Raw genomic sequence first — 21,273 nt, 5'->3', positions numbered from 1 at the left:
TCCCTCCCTCCCCCTCCCCTCATCCCTCCACACCTCCCTCCTCCCTCCCTCCCCCTCCTCCCGGTTACAATGGAAACCCTATGAGGACGGGCCCAATGGGGAAAGAGGGGTACTGGGAAAAGGGGAGGTCCCCCTCCCTCCCTTCCCCCCTCCCTCCCCCCTACCCACCTCCCTCTCCCTCCCCCCTCCCCTCCCCTCCCCCCTCCCTCCCTCCCCCCTCCCTCCCCCACACCCCCTCCCTCCCCCTACCCCCCTCCCTCCCCCCTCCCCCCTTCCCCCCTCCCCTCCCCCTCCCTCCCCCTCCCCTCCTCCCTCCGTCCCCCTTCTCTCCCCCCACTCCCCTCCCGGTTACAATGGAAACCCTATGAGGACGGGCCCAACGGGCACACTTGTGCTAGTATATATATATATGTGTGTGTGTGTGTATGTATATATATATATATATGTATACATGTCTGTATATACATGTCTGAAGTAGGGTCTCGACCCAAAACGTCACCCATTCCTTCTCTCCTGAGATGCTGCCTGACCTGCTGAGTCACTCCAGCATTTTGTGAAATAAATACCTTCGATTTGTACCAGCATCTGCAGTTATTTTCTTACACTATATATGTATACACATATACACTATATATGTATATTTTCACAAGAACAGAATTTTAGTAATATACTAGACAAAGTGTTGTCTAGTTGGGCCCATTCCTCATAGAGGGGGGCAGGGATGGGGAGAGGGTGTGACTGAGGACAGCACAGCAGGTTTATAAACACACTACTCAATAGATAATATAATAATTAAAAAAAAAAAAAAATAATAAAAAAGCCTATGTAGTGCAAAAACAAAACAAAGCCCAATGTCCCTAGTGCAAGCCACACAGTTCATTGTTCGGAATTTAGTTGGAGTTCGTAGTGTTTAATAGCCTGATGGTTGTTGAGGAGAAGCTGTTCCTGAATCTGGATGTTACAGTTTTCAGATTGATGCCTTCTCTCGATCGCAGGAGTGAAATGAGAGCGTGTGTAAGATTTGAGAAGTTTTCCCTCATTTGGAAAGCAACACAATACCAAAGAGCTGCAGTTTGGACATTTTAAACGAGAGACTGGGGCTGATAGCGGAGAAAGGCTGCGGTCAGATTAACAAAGGATGTCACAATCCGTGGGTCCTAAAATGGCCGCAGGACCTCGTGACCAGCCACAAAAAGTAAAAACCTTACAACCCAGTCTCTAGGTTTCTGCAAAGCTACGGCCAGAACAAAGGATGGGTATTGGCCATGCAGAAACCTACGAAACCAGGTCGGAGTCCAGACACTGGGGCGCTGACATCAGCATACTCACAATGCCCCAAGCCGACCTAAACAGTTCATCTCAGTGAGGGGGCACAATAGCCCATAGAAAACTACCTGGTAGGTGATGGGAAACCAGTTAACACCCATCACCTCACAATGAAATCCCAATTTACACCGTCTGGCCATCCCCGGTATCCCCGGCCATAAGGCAGATCAGAAGAAAACCTCATACATATCTTTTTGAACAAAGAGATTCCAAGATCTGGCGGGAGATAGGACGGGTCAGAAACAGTATAACTGGCCACTACTTTTGGGTTTTAAACTCAAGAAGAAATACTGGAAGAAGAAGCTGAAGCTAGAAGAAAACCTGCAAGAAACGCAAGCAGGCAAGAAAACGAATGCAGGAGGAAGAAAAGACAGGCAAGAAAAACGGATGCAAGAGAGAGGAACAGGCACGCAACTCGAGGAGAAATACTGCCAAACGAACAGCCAGTAACCCCAGTAATAGCCCCATGGTGAGCATGCATTCCAAATCCTACATATCCTGGACATAGTTTAGTGTAGAGGGGAGGGTGGTTGTGAATAAACGTTGGGTGTGTACTAAAATATGTGTTGGTCAAGGTTGCGATGCGTCGTGCGTTCCCCATCTTACAGTCGTGTATGTGTCTTGCAGAACTGTGTTTAAGAATTCATAAGTAAAAGGTATTCGTGTATGTGTCTTGCAGAACTGTGTTTAAGAATTCATAAGTAAAAGGTATTCGTGTATATGTCTTATAGAACTGTGTGTGTTTTATGATTCATAGTTATAAGTATTCGTGTGATTCGGTATGTGTTTCATAGTCATGTATTATAGAACTGTATAAGTATTCATGGACAATAGTCCCAAGTGCTGAATAAAAGCCTTTTTCATTTAAACCCTGGTTTTAAAATCTGGTCTGGTTGAATTTTTTCTGCACTATAAGAGCTCCTGCATCTAAGCCCAGTGTCTAGAACCGTAAGGGGTGAGTGGGTCGAACCACTCACGGGGAACCAGTGTGCACGGCCTGGTCAAGGGATCAGAGCAAGGCACGGAGACCTTAGGTCGGGCGAAAGCTCGGTGCAGAAACCCCTTACAGATAATGGCGACCACGAAGGGACACTGGCAGCAGGATGATAGTGTACCAGAAAAAGATTTTAAAACTAGGGACATAATGGACGAGCGCATTGCGGACTATGTGTTTAGTAAGGTGAATATCACCAAACAATGGATGTGTGCGTTACTAGATGACAAGCGCCCACTGGATGCAGCAATCCGGTGGACGGCCAGTACAGCCCATAAGAAATCTGTAGAGAAGGCGGTCTGGCTGACCTGCTATAAAAAGCAGGTCCAGCTTTTGGACCGTGTGGTTGTGGCACAGGCAGCCCAGATCAGGGACCTTCAGGAGGAGGTAGAGGAGAAGGCTGCGGGTGGGAACCAGTTGATTGAGGCTCTGGACTCTTTAAACAAGGAACGCCGGGTCGTGACCAACCGCCACGAAGCCAGGGTAGAGCTGATGGAGTGTCAGATCACTGAGGCTATGCGCAGTAAGGGCAAGCTCAGGGAGCAGTGCGCTTCCCTGAGCCACCAGCTGGAGACCCAGGAAGAGAAACTTAAGGGAGTTAGGGCAGCCTATAAAATGGTTTTGGAGGACAGGTCGGAAGGGGCCGACCATGGGGCCTGCCTGCAGGAGATAGAGGGTCTGCGGGGTGCTTTAAATAAAGCAAGCGGGCTGGTCTATTTGATGAACCCCCCCGCGGGCCAGTCACTAGCGGGTGCGAAGGTCCCGGTTCCGATCCCTAGAAAGACCATGGTGGCTTCAGCCCCCAGACTCCACAATTCCCCTAGCTACGAGGCATCCTGGAAAAGGGGTAGTGTAGGGGAAAGAGAGAGAGAGGAGCTCCCGGTAGAATACTCGGCACCGGCACCCATGTGCCCGGTCCTGGAAACCAGACGGGGACCCACCGCGCTGAATGGGGATGCCGGACCCATTCAGAGCGAGATCGTGGTGCCCCACAGCTCCCAGCAGTTAAGAGCTATGATCGGACATGTAATTAAATTGTCCGAATCAGGGGACCCTTCGCTGCATTTTAGGGAGATCGAGCAAACCGCCGCAATCAACGGTTGCGACGAGGGAGAACGGACAAAATTGTTGCTGTTCTCCCTGGACAGCTCGATCCTCCAATGCCTCTCAGATGAGAGTAAAAGAGGGACCAGGACCTACGATCTCCTGCGGGACGAGGTCCTGGAAGTCTTGGGGGTGGGGGATGAGGGTCCCTTTGCCCGATTAGGGAAGACCCTCCAGATGGAGGGAGAACCCCCAAGAGTTTTTGCGGCGCGACTATGGACAGTATATCAGAGTAGTTGCCCGCACGTCTCCGCGCGGGATGACCTGGCCGGGAATGGGAGAGCCCAGTGGCTCCGATGCTTGGTATCAAACAGCCTGGCAGCCGTCAGGGAACAGGCGAAAGCCTGGTTTGATCCCACAAATAGCACGGAGGAGGCGGTTTTGGACTGTCTCACGGTTGGGTATAGGAATACCCGGAGTACGACCACCCGGTTAGTAAAAGGGAAGGTGCACGTAGCGGAGGCTACTGCACCGGCCCAAAAGGGGTGGCGACAGGAGGGTAACCCTACCACACAGTCCAAGTGTTTTAAGTGCGGTAAGGTGGGACACTGGCGAAAAGATTGCAGGGTCCACATTAAGGGAGATAGGGTTGGCACCACCCAGCGAGCCGATGTCCCAGTTAAGCCCGAGATCATCGAGACAATGATCGAGGTGATGCGGTCCCTCATGACAGCACAGGGGAAGGTGGCAGTCGCTACCGGCTCCCCGGGTGCGAGGGGGGCACTGGACATTCCCCAATGACATCAGCCCACGCAGCCTGCCTATCTGTGTCCTCTCCTACGATGCGTGGAAGAGACCGCTTGTGGAGATGGTAGTGGAGAGGCAAAGGGGCAGTTATCTGTTGGACACGGGGGCTTCATGCACCGTGATCCACACAGAGGAACCCTTTGACTCTCCCCTATCCACGGGGGTCCCTTTCGCACTGGCGGGGTTCACAGGGAAGGAACAGGCTGGCGCGCGTTCACAGCCAAGGATGAGGCAGGTCACGCAGACAGGAAAGGTTGCCTGCGTGAGGGGGGAGGACCTTCTCCAGGAATGGAGGGTCTCCCGTTTTGGGTGGGATTCAGGTGAGGAAGAGCCTGATCAGCTCGACCAGGGGCTGGATCCCATTACGGAGGAAGAGGAGTCGGAGGGGGACGACAGTAACGTCCCCGACTCATGCACCAGGATGGCGGGGGTAGCGAGCGAAGGCTCACCACCTGTAGATACAGGTAGAGTGAGGCCGGATGCCGCGGGTATACCCAGCACCAAGGGGGCAGAGCTGGATGAGGCGGGGCCAGGGTCGGCAGCTGCGGGGGGTACCCGAGCTGCGGCACGACAGGAACCGGTCCTTAGCCAGGCTGTCCAGGGGGCAGTGTCTAAGGTGATCCTCCGTAGGTCCAGCAGGAAACCCCAACTTAGAAAGTTTTGGCCAGAGGTCAATCACGCCCCGAGGGAAGGGAGCCAAGTAGGGAGGAGGGAGCTTACGTTTCAGCGGAGGTTTAGCCCCCGACAGGCAGCGACAGGCTGCGAAGGATCAAAGGTGGGAGACAGCGTGGTGCAGCCGCAGGAGAAGAACCGCTGCAGCCCTGACAGGGATTAGCGGAGCCGCCCGGGGAAGGCGGCACTGTATTTATATTTTAGAGAATATAAATAAGGATAGGTATTTTAGATAAGGATAAACTATTTTAGATAAGGATAAGCTATTTAAGATATTTTAGGTAATATAGATAAGGATAGGTATTTTAGATAAGGATAAGCTATTTTAGATAAGTTTTGTGGGAATAGTTAGCGTTTAAATAAAGTTGATGCGTCCAGGATGTGTGGGTGTGGGCTGCAGGCTGGGGGTCAAGAGACCCGCCCGCAGAGGCGTTTAACAAAGCCAAGCGCTCCCCAAGAGGCTGGCTATACCATTCTTCTTTATCTGTTTTCTGGAGTGGAAGGAGGTACTCGTATGGTGGATCTTTGCCACGGCGATCGGATGTGGGTGGACCTATCGGGGCCGCACCAAGGACATCATCGTCTACGGCTGCTCCGGGGACACGGCTCCCATCGCGACCGATGGGACTGGAAGGAGAGAAGCGGAGGAGACCGCAGTTTACTTCCATGAAGGCCGGTGGCCGGGGTGGCTGGGATCGAACTCTTCAGAGTATTCCAGCGCCCCAGGTTTTGCTTATCGGGACGCTTCATTATTGTGCCCGAGAGTCAAGATCATCGCCCAAAGGGTAAGCGCCACCGTTGGCAAAAGGATCTGCCTGGTATGCACGGGGAAGGTCCCCGCGAGCAGGCGGTGGTGGCTGAGGAAAACGAGCAGGACAATGGCCAACTCCACTGTTGAGTGGGAGAGACTTAACAACAACACTCACAGAACTATTTCTGGGACTAAAGAACAGTTGAGTGTGTGTTGGGACAAATGGTGGGAACCGGATGAGGGGATGTGTATGTGTATGTGTATGTGGGGTCCAAGGTATCGTTGCCCCACGGGCAACAGCATATTTTTCCAGAGACAGTGGCAGGATGACGGTAAGGGGATGAGGTGGGATGTTAGCTCACGGGCTTGTGGGGTCCCCCTTTCCCCAATCCCGGTAAACGCCACTGAACTCATCACACGGCCACGCATGACACCTCCCACAGTTCCGCTGGCAGTAGCACAGGAGGGTGAGTGCCCAAAAACCACTAAGGGGCCCGGGAATGGCCTGGTACTGATACCGACTGACCAGGTATTGTACCAGGGGGTGCACTACGCGGTAGCCTCAGTGATTTTAAACCTCACCGAGGTGCGGATGCCGGAGTGGTGCCCCAGGGAAACTGAAAGACTAACCGGGTACATCAAGGGGAATGGAGAGACCGTTACGTGCGGGTGGGCGAGCAGGACCCAGCCGCAAGCTGCTAGGAGGACGTGCCCCCCCCCTCCGCACCGAGTAGACTGTGTTTTATATTGTCCCCTTTTAAAATTTGTATAAACTAGGTTTTTGTATTCGAATTTGTATCAAGAGTGATTGTGAAGGAATGTAAAAAAAAAATGTATCGTTTTACTTTTGTATTGTTTTCATGTCCTACATTACAGCTGACACCAGTAGGAGGATGGCGGAGGCATCGGCCCGGGACAAGGTGTAGGTGTATGTGTCTGACATGAAAATGTACATACTTGTAATATAGTTTTGCCCGGGACACGGGCAGTAAATGTCAGCCTAAGATGGGGACTGTACGTTCGCAATGAAACACTAGTTTAGTTAAAACCTCAGGGGTCTGGATATGGAGAATCGGGAAAACATTGCTCAACCACATTATTTAATTGATTCGATAAGCTGGGGTTATGCAAATCAACAGGAGGGACTGTAAGATTTGAGAAGTTTTCCCTCATTTGGAAAGCAACACAATACCAAAGAGCTGCAGTTTGGACATTTTAAACGAGAGACTGGGGCTGATAGCGGAGAAAGGCTGCGGTCAGATTAACAAAGGATGTCACAATCCGTGGGTCCTAAAATGGCCGCAGGACCTCGTGACCAGCCACAAAAAGTAAAAACCTTACAACCCAGTCTCTAGGTTTCTGCAAAGCTACGGCCAGAACAAAGGATGGGTATTGGCCATGCAGAAACCTAAGAAACCAGGTCGGAGTCCAGACACTGGGGCGCTGACATCAGCATACTCACAATGCCCCAAGCCGACCTAAACAGTTCATCTCAGTGAGGGGGCACAATAGCCCATAGAAAACTACCTGGTAGGTGATGGGAAACCAGTTAACACCCATCACCTCACAATGAAATCCCAATTTACACCGTCTGGCCATCCCCGGTATCCCCGACCATAAGGCAGATCAGAAGAAAACCTCATACATATCTTTTTGAACAAAGAGATTCCAAGATCTGGCGGGAGATAGGACGGGTCAGAAACAGTATAACTGGCCACTACTTTTGGGTTTTAAACTCAAGAAGAAATACTGGAAGAAGAAGCTGAAGCTAGAAGAAAACCTGCAAGAAACGCAAGCAGGCAAGAAAACGAATGCAGGAGGAAGAAAAGACAGGCAAGAAAAACGGATGCAAGAGAGAGGAACAGGCACGCAACTCGAGGAGAAATACTGCCAAACGAACAGCCAGTAACCCCAGTAATAGCCCCATGGTGAGCATGCATTCCAAATCCTACATATCCTGGACATAGTTTAGTGTAGAGGGGAGGGTGGTTGTGAATAAACGTTGGGTGTGTACTAAAATATGTGTTGGTCAAGGTTGCGATGCGTCGTGCGTTCCCCATCTTACAGTCGTGTATGTGTCTTGCAGAACTGTGTTTAAGAATTCATAAGTAAAAGGTATTCGTGTATGTGTCTTGCAGAACTGTGTTTAAGAATTCATAAGTAAAAGGTATTCGTGTATATGTCTTATAGAACTGTGTGTGTTTTATGATTCATAGTTATAAGTATTCGTGTGATTCGGTATGTGTTTCATAGTCATGTATTATAGAACTGTATAAGTATTCATGGACAATAGTCCCAAGTGCTGAATAAAAGCCTTTTTCATTTAAACCCTGGTTTTAAAATCTGGTCTGGTTGAATTTTTTCTGCACTATAAGAGCTCCTGCATCTAAGCCCAGTGTCTAGAACCGTAAGGGGTGAGTGGGTCGAACCACTCACGGGGAACCAGTGTGCACGGCCTGGTCAAGGGATCAGAGCAAGGCACGGGGACCTTAGGTCGGGCGAAAGCTCGGCGCAGAAACCCCTTACACGTGGTCAAGGTGGGGTGGGTCCTTGCTTACGGGATGTTGCTGCCTGCATTTTTGAGACAGTGTCTGAACCACTATCTATCTCATTGGTGACCTTCGGACTATCCTTGATCGGACTTTTTGGCTTTACCTTGCACTAAATGTTATTCCCTTATCATGTATCTGTACACTGTAAATGGCTCGATTGTAATCATCTATTATCTTTCCGCTGACTAGATAGCACGCAACAAAAGTTTTTTAAACTTAAAAAAACATTGGTTGATGACTCTCTGCCACTGACCCATTGTTGAAGACAGGATTGTGGATCCTCGACCTTCCTGTACGAAAGTCAACAATCAGTTCCTTGGTTTTACTGACGTTGAGAGCAAGGTTATTGTTCTGGCACCATTCAATCAGACGATTGATCTCCATCATTTACTCTGACTCATCATTATCCATAATTCGACTAACAATGGTGGGTTTCATCAGTGAATTTAAAGATGGAGTTGGTACTGTGTCTGGCTACATAGTCATGGGTATAGAGTGAGTAGACCAGGACAGCTGAGCACACAGCCTTGAGGAGCCCCTGCGCTCATGGTTATCAAGGAGTAAGTGTTGTTGCCAATTCCTACCAATTGCATTCTGTTGCAAATCTATAATGATTTCGGTTCGGCGGGACTTAGTTGCGCACGGCTCGGTCGTGGGGCCTTCCATCGCCCGGTTCGGCCGCGAGACGTCTCAGCGCCCGGTGTGACTCGGCCGCGGGGACTTCCATCCCCTTGCGGGGACTGTGCGGGTCGGTCGGGGACGAGCTGTCTGTCCGTGGGTGTGGGGAAGAGAGTGGAAGTTTTGTTGCCTCCATCACAGTGAGGGGGTGTTTGGAGTCACTGTGATGGACGTTATGTGTTGGGGTCATGTGTCTTGTGTTCTTTTTTGTGCGTGACTGCTATGTAGTTTCGTTCGGTACCTTGGTACCGAATGACAAATAAAGCTCTGTTGAACTGTTGTTGAATGATATAGACCATATCCATATCAGGTAGAGGGGAGGGGGGGAGGAGAGGGTGCTGCACCAATGCAGGAGAGGTTTGGGCCCAACAGGTCCACTTGGTCTCGTATATTACTAAAACTCATCTTGCCCCACGCCCGACCTTCCTCCCGTGGAGCAGCGCGGCAGCAGAGGGTCCAACAAGATATGGCCGGCGCCGCTGTTCCCCAAAGATCGCCGCCATGCTGCAAGAGAGGCTTTGGGTCCACGGCTTGCTCTGGCTGCAGTGCTGGCAGCACGGGGTCAAGGTGAGTGGCTCCCTCTCCCCTTCACTGTCATCCCCCTCACACTCCCCGCCTAGCAATGGGCTTCATCAGCTGGAGAGGGTTGCCAAGCCTGCAGGATCGTCATTTGAGGGGGGGGGGGTTGCCCCAGGAGAGGCACGGGGGAGAAATTTGGACCCAACAAGTCCACGTCAGTCTAGTTAACAATAAAAATGAACAAATTTTTAAGGATTAGCACTGCAAGTGATCTCATCCTCAACATATTTTGGTTTAAATTTGGGTGTTTCACTATCATTGTCAATTTTGATTGCAGGAGACTGCCGTCGGCCTTAAACCGTAAATAGTAAATCATGCATGTTTTATGCTATCTCTTAATACTAATTGGCTTTTGTTTTAAACATAGAAACATAGAAAATAGGTGCAGGAGTAGGCCATTCGGCCCTTCGAGCCTGCACCGCCATTCAATATAATCATCCAACTCAGTATCACGTACCTGCCTTCTCTCCATACCCCCTGATCCCTTTAGCCACAAGGGCCACATCTAACTCCCTCTTAAATATAGCCAATGAACTGGCCTCAACTACCTTCTGTGGCAGAGAATTCCACAGATTCACCACTCTCTGTGTGAAAAAAATACCTCATCTCGGTCCTAAAAGACTTCCCCCTTATCCTTAAACGTTTGGACCAGTTACATATTTAACTTTGATGATATGATAATTTCAAATTATTAGGGCAGAGGATTTGTTTTTTTTCTTCTCTTATAAATTAATAAATTAATAAAATGAAGGATCTTACTTAAGATAACTTGCTATTGATAACCTGGTTGGAATCTACAATTTGAAACCTTGTTGGAGAATGATAAACAGGTGGAATGACCGAATAGTGAACATGGGCTGTGAGCTGCACAACGCGATAACAGTTTGTGATGTGCATTGCCTTATAAAGACAAATCTTGTACGTTTGGAATCACATGGCACTTACCACCACAAACCTCACTTCCTTCCTCTTAAATGCAACTGTTTGACATACTCTATATGCACGTCCTTCTTCCAGGAGAAGGTGCGGACTCCTTTAAGGCAAACGTGGAGTAGAATCTTCACCAAGTTTCACCAAGGTAAAAATGGGAGTGATCTTAAGAATTTTACCGCGAGAAATACTTATTTTAATGCAAAGGAATCAAAGTAGGGTTGGCGTGCTGTGTAGGTATTAATCTTTAGATACGTTGAAAACAGTCAATGCTACATGCATGTAATTATTATTTTAATCATAAGCTGTGGTTAGGCTGTATAAAAGGCAGGCATTTTGATTGTGAATACATAATCTTCTAAAGCCACATTATTGAGGGTTTGGTTGAGTGGAGAGGAATCAGTGAATATTAAAAAATGTTATGTATGTTGATCAAGTTCCGCTTCACGCTATATGTTTGGCCGGTCATGTAAACAATGTATCTCTAGTAATTTGGCACCTCTTTATATCACTTGTTACAATATGTTGTTCTGTTTCTGCACCAGCTTAAATGAAGACGCTTTTTTATTTTTGGTTTAGACCCTGTTTGCCTATTGAATAGGGAACTTTAACATGGTGACTTGTGTATCAGGGAACTTCAATGTGGTTAAGAACCACAAGTAATTCAGTTGCAGAATGTGGATGCCAACATTTTTTTTGCCAATAGGTATTTTTAATTCTTCAACTGCACGCAAAGCAAGTAATTAAGAAAACAAATGGAAGCAGGATGGAGTATCAAAGTAGGGCTGTCTACTGTCTTTTTGCAATGTAGAGAGTGTTGGTGACATCACACCTTAAAGACATCACACCTTAAAGACACAGTATTGGTCTCCATATTTAAGGAGAGACGTACCTTGCTTTGAAGCCAGTTTAGAGGAGGTTCACTCGGTTGAATCCCAGGAAGAAAGGGTTGTTCTATGAGGAATGTTCAAGTAGTTTGAGTTTGTCGTCATTGGAGTTTGGAAGACTGAGAAGCAATCAGTGAAACACAAGATTCTGAGGGAGATTGAATGGGCGGATGTGGAGAGAACATTTATCCTACTCGAAGAAATAAAAAATAAGGGAGTGTAGTTTCTGAAGAAAGGGTTACTGATTTAAGATAGAGATGATGGGAAATGTCTTCTCTCAGAGGATTATGAGTCTTTGGAATTTTCCAACCTTTGTGGACTGCACCATTGAATACGTCCAAGGCGGCAATAGATTTTTCATGTATAAGTGGAATTAATGATTCTGCAGTAACCTGCAGGGAAAATTAAGCCAAGGCCATGATCAGATCAGCTCAGGACTTATTTAATGGCAGAAATTAGATGAAGGGTCGAATGATCTCGACCTGCTCCTGTTTACTGTGTTTGTGTGTCTTTCCTTAAAAGGCTGGATATAGCATATAATAAAAATGTTTACTTGTTCTGAAATAATGTTAATAGAGCGCCAGTGATATCAACAGCTGACTATTATTGCACAGTTTACATAATTTATTCTCAGACATATCAGTCGGTTGGGGTATTTGAATTTAATAAGTTAATCTTGCTCCAATTTTTAAAGATTTACTTAGGAATCTTAGTTTCATTCAGATTGTGTATTTTTCAAGCAATTCCTCTTTTTAATTGAATTAGTAACTTGAAATGTCGCAGAAACTCCAAAATCTGCTTCTTACACAGTTCAAATGAGGAACTTTATATTAAATGTCCCTATTCAATGTTCATTTGAAAGACTCAGTGTAGCATAGCCGAAATCTGTTTCAACTGGGGAAATTATGAAACTGAATATTAAAAGGAACTAAAAGTTACATGTTGCAATACTGTAGCAAGCTCTGTAAATGTCCAGTTTGTGAGGAAACTTTTGCAGAAATATCACTGGGAATAGAACTTTACTTACCAGTTTTGATCACCATGCTTGTGGTTTACAGAAGGGTGGTGTGTGAAGGCATGCCTCTTTTCAAGATTTCTCCCACCCCCTCCCCCCCCTACTCTTCCATAGATGCTGCTTGACCTGCTGAGTTACTCCAGCACTTTGTGTATTTTATGCTGTATGAAGTGATAAGGGTAACAGGTTCTCTTTAGTCTCCCATTCCTCAGGTGCCTATTGTGTCATCACATTGGTACAAACTCCCATCCTCCATCTGCCACTTATTCCTTTGTACCTTGTGCTTCTATCAATGAAAATTCCTTAAAGTTCTTCCAAAGGGAGATGGCATTACGGTGGATTGTAGTTGGAGAAGGCTCACTAGGATGGTGGCTATGAATTAAGAGGGAAGCTGAGGAATGATCAGTAGAAGTAACACATTTGGATGCATTATGTTGGAGATAAACTTTATGAGAAGTTTGTACCTAAGGTTTTCTGGAAGAGTGAAGACGATTGAAGGGCTGAGTGGAAGTAGGATGGGAGATGGAGTTAGTAGTGAAGGTGCATTTAGAGTTGGTCTACTGTCTAGTGTGATCTTGGGAATGGGGGCATAATAGACTGCAAATACTGGAATTTGGAGCAAAAAAAGAGAGGAACTCGGCGTGTCATGCAGCATCTGTGGAAGGAAATGGAACAAAATGTTGATTGTCCATTTCCCTCCACAGATGTTGACTGTCCATTTCCCTCCACAGATGCTGCCTGACCCATTAACTCACCAGCTCTCCTTTTTTTGATCTTGAGTGTTATCCTATTTTATCCAAGTGGCAGTATATCAAGGTGATCCTTCCAACCCAATGGAATGAGGTTTAATAAAAACACTAATAACTAGGAAGGTGATGAGGGGTGGGAACCATAGTAGGTCACAAATTGGAAGGAGTGAAGGGAAGGTAGAAGTTAGGACCAATAAGTTTCAAAGGAAAGTCAGGCAGGGAGAGGTGAAGGAATATGGTGACGCTGATGGGTTGAAGTGTGCTTATTTCAATGCAAGGAATATTGTGGAGAAAGCAGATGAACAGAGCCTGGATCAGTTCTAGGGACTATGACGTTGTAGCCATTTCAGAAATTGTGAGAGGGACATGACTGGTAGCTCAATATTTCAGGGTTTCGATGTTTCTGATGTGATCATGAGGGAGGCAAACGAGGTGGAGGAGTTGCACTACTAATCGGAGAGAATGTTACAGCAGCACTCGGAGATGTCATTCTGGAGGGTTTATCCGCTGAGGCTATATCATCATATCATATCATATACATACAGCCGGAAACAGGCCTTTTCGGCCCTCCAAGTCCGTGCCGCCCAGTGATCCCCGTACATTAACATTATCCTACACCCACTAGGGACAATTTTTACATTTACCCAGCCAATTAACCTACATACCTGTACGTCATTGTACTAATGCCCCCCCCCCCCCCCCAGTAGAAACCGGGAGATAGAGGAACAGATATGTAGACAGATTACAGAAAGGTGCAATGCAACAGGGTTGGCCTCGTGGGTGACTTTAACAAGTGACGGGAACTTGCTCAGTGCCAAAACTTAGATAGGGTTTTGATTGAGTTTGACTAACTTGAGTTTTTTGAGGAGGTGACAAAGGTGATCAATGAGGGTAGGCCAGTGGATGTTATCTACATAGATTTTAATAAGGTATTTGACAAAATCACCCATGGTAGGCTGATCCAGAATATTAAGATGCACAGGATTAACAGTGGCTAGGCCGTATGGATTCTGAAGTGGCTTACTGATAGAAGACAGAGAGTTGTGGTGGAAGGACAATATTCAGGCTGGAGGTCTGTGACCAGAGAAGTTCCACAGGGATTTGTGCTGTGACCTCTGCCGTTTGTGATATATATAAATGACTTGGATGTAAACGTGCATGGTTAGTAACTTTGCAGATGGCACCATGTGAGGAAGGCTGTCAGGGTATCCAGAGGGATATAGTTCAGCAACAGAAATTGGCAGGAAAATGACAGAAATAATTTAATCTGAGCAACTGTGAAGTGTTGCACTTTGGGAGGTCAGATGTAAGGGAAAAATATATAATTAATGGCCACCCTTACTTAGCAGTGTGGATGTACAGAGGGATCTTGGGGTCCAATTCCATAACTCCCTGAAAGTGGCAATATAAGTAGATAGAGTTGTAAAGAAGGCAGGTGGTATGCTTACTTTCATAGGTCGGGGGATTTAATGGAAGAGTCAGGAATTTTTGATGCAGCTTTATAGGATTTTGGTTAGGCTGCATTTGGAGTATTGTGTGCAGTTCTGGTTGCCTTATTACTGGGAGGTTGTGGAAGCTATTAAAGCGGTGCAGATATGTTTTACCAGACAAATGCCTGGATTAGGGGGTATTAGTTGCAGGGAGAGGTTGGTCAGACTTGGATTATTTTCATTGGAAAGATGGAGGCTGCTGGGAGACCTGATAGAAGTATATCAAATTATGAGTGGTGTATTTAGGATGGAATAAACAAATGCAAGCTGGCATAGCTTTAAGGTGAGAGGGGCAAAGTTTTAAGGAAGTATACAGAGCAACCTTTTTACACAGAGGGTGGTGAGCACTTGGAATATGCTGCTGGGGTTTGTGGTTGAGGCAAATACAATAGTGACATTTGAGAGACTTTTGGGTAAGCATATGGATATGCAGGGAATGGAGAGATATGGATTATGTGCAGGGAGATAAGAGATGGTCTCAGCATCATGCACGGCACAAATATTTTGTGCCAAAGGGCTTGTTCACGTGCTATACTGTTCTATGTTCTAATAAGTACCAATGATGACTACTAAACCATTGGAATGTCCTAATGTCCTTCAGGGAGAAAATATGCCATCCTTACCTGTTCAGGCCTATGCATGATTTCAGACAAACTCCATATTGCTGACTGCAAAGGTAGCATCTCTGGAGAGAAGGAATGGGTGACATTTCGGGTTGAGACCCTTCTTGCTGACTGGGAAATGTCCTCTGAAGTGGCCTGGCAATAAAGTGTCTTTATTGCTCTTAATTAAGATTCCTGTTATTAATTTTAAAATAGTGACAGTATTTAGGTCTATGAATTTGGAAGGTTGAAACTTTGGACCATTTGAACTGGTTTAGGAGCACAAACTAACGAAGAATGTTAATTTGATGAAAGGGTTTTGATGGGTGAGGAGGGAGAAATTATTTCCCCTAGCTAGGAAGGGAGTGATGATGATATTCTTCTCCCAGCAATGCTGTCTGTCCTGCTGAGTGTTTCCAGCATTTTCTGCATATTTTTTGGATTCATCATCTGCAGGTTTTTGATTTTCAATATTACATCATCAGCTATTTTACCTTGCAGAGTGATTAAGTCAAGATTAATCTCAGGTAAAAGTACATAAAACATTTTTAATTAGAGGAATTGCAGTACCATTTCAATGCAACGGTATTAATTTTGAACTGTCGTAGGAAAGACACGTGGTCTGAATGGCTTCCTGTTACTCATTTGACTTCCATAGTAATTATCATATTTTGTGTCTGAAAAGCAAATGGACAACATATTAAATATTTAATTTCTGTGATTTAAAGTTCTCAAAGATTTGGTGAAGAATATCTGCCCAATGTTGTTAAAGTCAGCTTTCCTTATCAAAGATTATTTACTTCAGGTTTATTTTCAGATAAAATTTCCTCTATCTTGTTAGATTCTACTTCAGAAAATGGGTGACTTTATATCAGGATGTAAAACTCTGAAAAGTGTTATATGTTAGACCGCATTCTGAAATTCATGCTGCTATATTCTGTAAATGACATGATGCAACTCAAAATGGAACCTATGTTATTTGTCATTTCCTGCTGCTGGTCTGCTTTGAGTAGTGAATTGAGGGCACACGTTTGTTACTCATCAGATCAAGATTTCACTAACGAATTACATGCAGCCCAAATGAGGGTAGATTTTAGACCTGTTTCCAAAGTAATACTTTTACAAAGAAAGTACACTGGAAAAAAATGTCAGATGTTGAGGTAAAACAACCCATTAAAAATTCAGAAGTGTGGCTGATTTATTTTAAAACCTTGGCCATTCCCAGGAGAGTGGTGGGACACGTATAAATAATTGCCAACTTGCCATTGGAGTTCAAGTAGCAGAACATTTTATTTTCCCATTGCTACATCTGGAAACAGCTATTAAAATATTCAATTAAATACATTTATATTTGTACCGTGATTTTATAAACTCGGCACATACCTCAGCATTTTATAGATTAAGATTTGCCTTTAAGGGTAGCCACTGTTTTGAAGTAAGAAATGATGTCAGCTAACTTTGCTATGGGGTCTAAGAATTATTTTCTTGTCAGTCTATGCTGTCACCCCTAGTTCCTGAACCTGATCCCAAATGCCTAGGACGCATCTCTGATATTGTTGGATATATTTTAGAGAAGTTTGACTGGAAAGGCACACTTCAGTGCATTTCTTTGGCACAGTGGAGAGTCATCGAGTGATAATGAGATAGAGCACAGAATCAGGCTCTTCAGCCCTCCAAGTCTATGCTGGAGGGATGGAGGGAGAGAAGGAGGGAGAGAGAGAAGGAGGGAGAGAGGGAGGGAGGGAGAGAAGGAGGGAGGGAGAGAAGGAGGGAGAGAAGGAGGGAGGGAGAGAGGGAGGGAGAGAAGGAGGGAGGTAGGAATGGGGAGAGATGGAGAGGGAGAGAAGATGGAAGAGAGAGGAGGGAGAGAGAGAAGGAGGGAGAGAGAGAAGGAGGGAGGGAGAGAAGGAGGGAGAGAAGGAGGGAGGGAGAGAAGGAGGGAGAGAAGGGCGGCACGGTGGCGCAGCGGTAGAGTTGCTGCTTTACAGCGAATGCAGCGCCGGAGACTCAGGTTCGATCCTGACTACGGGTGCTGTACTGTAAGGAGTTTGTACGTTCTCCCCGTGACCTGCGTGGGTTTTCTCCGAGATCTTCGGTTTCCTCCCACACTCCAAAGACGTACAGGTATGTAGGTTAATTGACTGGGTAAAAATGTTTTAAAAAATTGTCCCTAGTGTGTGTAGGATAGTGTTAATAGTGTTAGTGTGCGGGGATCGCTGGGCGGCGCGGACTTGGTGGGCCGAAAAGGCCTGTTTCCTCGCTGTATCTGAAATATGAAAAAATATGAAAATAAGGAGGGAGGTAGGAATGGGGAGAGATGGAGAGGGAGAGAAGATGGAAGAGAGAGGAGGGAGAGAGAGAAGGAGGGAGAGAGAGAAGGAGGGAGAGAAGGAGGGAGGGAGAGAAGGAGGGAGGGAGAGAAGGAGGGAGGGAGAGAAGGAGTACAGGTATGTAGGTTAATTGGCTGGGTAAATGTAAAAAATTGTCCCTAGTGGGTGTAGGATAGTGTTAATGTACGGGGATCGCTGGGCGGCACGGACTTGGTGGGCTGAAAAGGCCTGTTTCCGGCTGTATATATATGATATGATATGATATGAATCACCCATTCATAACACTTTGACGTTAATTTTTTTAATTCTCCCCAAATGCCCATAAACTCCCAACCCAGATCACACTGGGGACAATTAACAGTGGCTAATTAACCTACCAATCTGCACGTGTTGGAATATAGGAAGAAATTAGAGCACAAGGGGAAAAACAAGGAGAATGTGCAAACTCCACACAGACAGCCCTGGAGGTCAAGATTGAAACATAGAAAAATAGATGCAGGAGTAGGCCATTTGGCCCTCGAGCCAGCACCGCCATTCAATATGATCATGGCTGATCATCTAAAATCAGTATCCCGTTCTTGCCTTTTCCCCATATACCTTAATTCCTTTAGCCCGAAGAACTAAATCTAACTCTCTCTTGAAAACATCCAGTGAATAGGCCTCCACTGCCTTCTGTGGCAGAGAATTTCACAGATTCACAACTCTCTGGGTGAAGAAGTATCGCCTCATCCCAGTACTAAATGGCCTGGTTCTCGAATCATTCAACATCAGGAATATTTTTCCTGCATCTAGCCTGTCCAATCCTTGAAGAATTTTATATGTTTTTATAAGATCCCCTCTCATACTTCTAAATTCCAGTGAATACAAGCCCAGTTGACCCATTCTTTCGTCATATGTCAGTCCCGCCATCCTGGGAATTAACCTGGTGAACCTACGCTGCACGCCCTCTATTGCAATAATGTCCTTCCTCAAATTAGGAGACCAAAATTGCACACAATACTCCAGGTGCGGTCTCACCAGGGCCGTGTACAAGTGCAGTAGAACCTCCTTGCTCCTAAACTCAAATCCTCTCGGAATCAAGGCCAACATGCCATCAGCTTTCTTCACTGCCTGCTGTACCTGCTTGCTTACTTTCAGTGACTGATGTACAAGCACTCCCAGGTCTCGTTGCATCTCCCCTTTTCCTAATCTGACACCATTCAGATAATAATCTGCCTTCCTGTTCTTGCCACCAAAGGGGATAACCTCACGTATCCATATTATACTGTATCTGCCATGCATCTGCCCATTCACCCAACCTATTCAAGTCACCCTGCAGCCTCATAGCATCCTCATTGCAGCTCACACTGCCACCCACTTTTGTGTCATCCGCAAACGTGGAGATGTCACATTTAATTCCCTCATCTAAATCGTTAATATATATTGTAAATAACTGGGGTCCCAGCACCGAGCCTTGTGGCACCCCACTAGTCACTGCCTGCCATTTTGAAAAGGACCCGTTAATTCCTACTCTTTTTTTAGATTTAGATTTAGAGATACAGCGCGGAAACAGGCCCTTCGGCCCACCGGGTCCGCGCCGCCCAGCGATCCCCGCACATTAACACTATCCTACACACACTAGGGACAATTGTTACATTTGCCCAGCCAATTAACCTGCATACCTGTACGTCTTTGGAGTGTGGGAGGAAACCGAAGATCTCGGAGAAAACCCACGCAGGTCACGGGGAGAACGTACAAACACCGTACAGAAGGCGCCTGTAGTCAGGATCGAACCCGAGTTTCCGGCGCTGCATTCGCTGTAAGGCAGCAACTCTACCACTGCGCCACCATGCCGCTTTGCTTCCTGTCTGCCAACCAGTTCTCTATCCATGTCAATACCCTACCCCCAATACCATGTGTTCTAATTTTGCACACTTATCTCTTGTGTGGGACCTTGTCAAAGGCTTTTTGAAAGTCCAGATACACCACATCCATTGGCTCTCCCTTATCCATTCTACTTGTTACATCCTCAAAAAATTCCAGAAGGTTAGTCATGCATGATTTCCCCTTCATAAATCCATGCTGACTTTGACCGATCCTGTCACTACGCTGCTATAACATGCGCTGCTATAACATTTAACAATCGACTCAAGCATTTTCTCCACTACCGATGTAAGGCTAACTGGTCTATAATTCCCCGTTTTCTCTCTCCCTCCTTTCTTAAAATGTGGGGTTACATTGGCTACCCTCTATTCCACAGGAACTGATCCAGAGTCGAGAGAACATTGGGAAATGATCACCAATGCATCAACGATTTCTAGGGCCACCTCCTTGAGTACTCAGGGACGCAGACCATCAGGTCCTGGGGATTTATCTACCTTCAGTCCCAACAGTTTACCTAACACCATTTCCTGACTAATGTGGGTTCCCTTCAGTTGTTCCCTCCCACTAGATCCTCGGTCCCCTAGTATTTCTGGGAGATTGGTTCTGTCTTCACTCAGGATGACACAAACAAAGTACTTGTTTAACTGTTCTGCCATTTCCTTGTTTCCCATTATAATTTCACATGTCTCTGATTGTAAGGGACCAACATTTGTCTTCACTAATCTTTTCCTTTTTACATATGTAAAGAAGCTTTTAGAGTCAGTTGTTATATTCCCCGCAAGCTTTCATGCTCTTTTTCCCCCCTCTTAATTAAGCCCTTTGTCCTCCTCTGTTGAGTTCTAAATTTCTTCGAGTCCTCCGGTTTGCTGCTTCGTCTGGCCAATTTATATGCCTTTTCCTTGAATTTAACACTATCCTTGATTCCCCTCGGTAGCCACGGTTGAGTCGCCTTCCCCATTTTATTTTTTCCCCAGACAGGGATGAACAATTTTTGGAGTTCATCCTTGTGGTCTTTAAATCACTGCCACTGCATCTCCACCATCAACCCTTTAAATATAATTTGCCAGTCTATCCTAGCCAATTCCCATCTCATACCTTCAAAGTCTCCTTTCTTTAAATTCAGGACCCTAGTCTTTGAATTAACCATGTCACTCTCCATCCTAATGCAGAATTCCACCATATTATGGTCACTGTTGCCCAAGGTGCTCTGCACAACAAGATCGCTAATTAATCCTTCCTTATTACACAATACCCAGTCTTGGATGGCCTTTCCTCTGGTCGGTTCTTCTACATATTGGTTTAAAAACCCATCCCATATACATTCCAGGAAACCCTCCTCCTCATCGCTGCTACCAATTTGAGCTACTAGATAGAGCTCTTAAGGATAGCAGAGTCAGGGGGTATGGGAGAAGGCAGGAACGGGGTACTGATTGAGAATGATCAGCCATGATCACATTGAATGGCGGTGCTGGCTCGAAGGGCCAAATGGCCTTCTCCTGCACCTATTTTCTATTGTCTATTGTCTATTTGGTTGGCCCAATCTATATGTAGATTAAAGTCACCCATGATAACTGCTGTACCTTTACTACACGCATCCCTAATTTCCTGCTTGATGCTATCCCCATCCCCCTTACTGCTGCTTGGTAGTCTGTATATAACTCCAATAAATGTTTTCTGCCCTTGGCTATTTCACAGTTCTACCCATACCGATTCTACAGCATCCAAGCTAATGTCTCTCCTTGCTATTGCATTCATCTCCTCTATAACCAGCAATGCCACCCCGCCTCTTCTTTCTTTCTGTCTATCCTTCCTGAATATCGAATATCCCTGCATGTTTAGCTTCCAGCCTTGATCACCCTGGAGCCATGTCTCTGTAATTCCAACTATATCATATTCCTTAACTACTAACTGCACATTCAATTCATCCACCTTATTATGAATGCTCCTCGCATTAAGGCACAAAGCTTTCAGGTTTATTTTTCTTATCTACCTTTTGCTTCTGTC

At 46.0% G+C, this 21,273-nt stretch overlaps 1 protein-coding gene across 3 annotated transcripts in view; it reads left to right on the top strand.

The window, feature by feature from the left end:
• The window catches only part of LOC144598870 (plastin-2-like), a 78,101-nt gene that overhangs the window by 14,016 nt on the left and 42,812 nt on the right, over window positions 1–21,273 (top strand). Inside the window, exon 2 of one of the 3 annotated variants that reach the window (XM_078409401.1) lies at window positions 965–8,015. The exons of 1 other annotated variant lie outside the window; for it this stretch is intronic. In XM_078409401.1, the coding sequence (XP_078265527.1) occupies window positions 2,399–4,165 (1,767 nt within the window). In that variant the 5' untranslated portion in view covers window positions 965–2,398 and the 3' untranslated portion in view covers window positions 4,166–8,015. Of the gene's footprint in view, window positions 1–964; window positions 8,016–10,351; window positions 10,482–21,273 lie in introns of those variants that run through there. One more of the 3 variants, XM_078409399.1, reaches the window with a different exon arrangement.

The sequence above is a fragment of the Rhinoraja longicauda genome, chromosome 12, assembly GCF_053455715.1.
Source record: "Rhinoraja longicauda isolate Sanriku21f chromosome 12, sRhiLon1.1, whole genome shotgun sequence".
Lineage (NCBI taxonomy): Eukaryota > Metazoa > Chordata > Chondrichthyes > Rajiformes > Arhynchobatidae > Rhinoraja > Rhinoraja longicauda.
The sequence above is the reverse complement of the archived record's forward strand: the minus strand, read 5'-3'. Positions and strand labels throughout refer to the sequence as shown.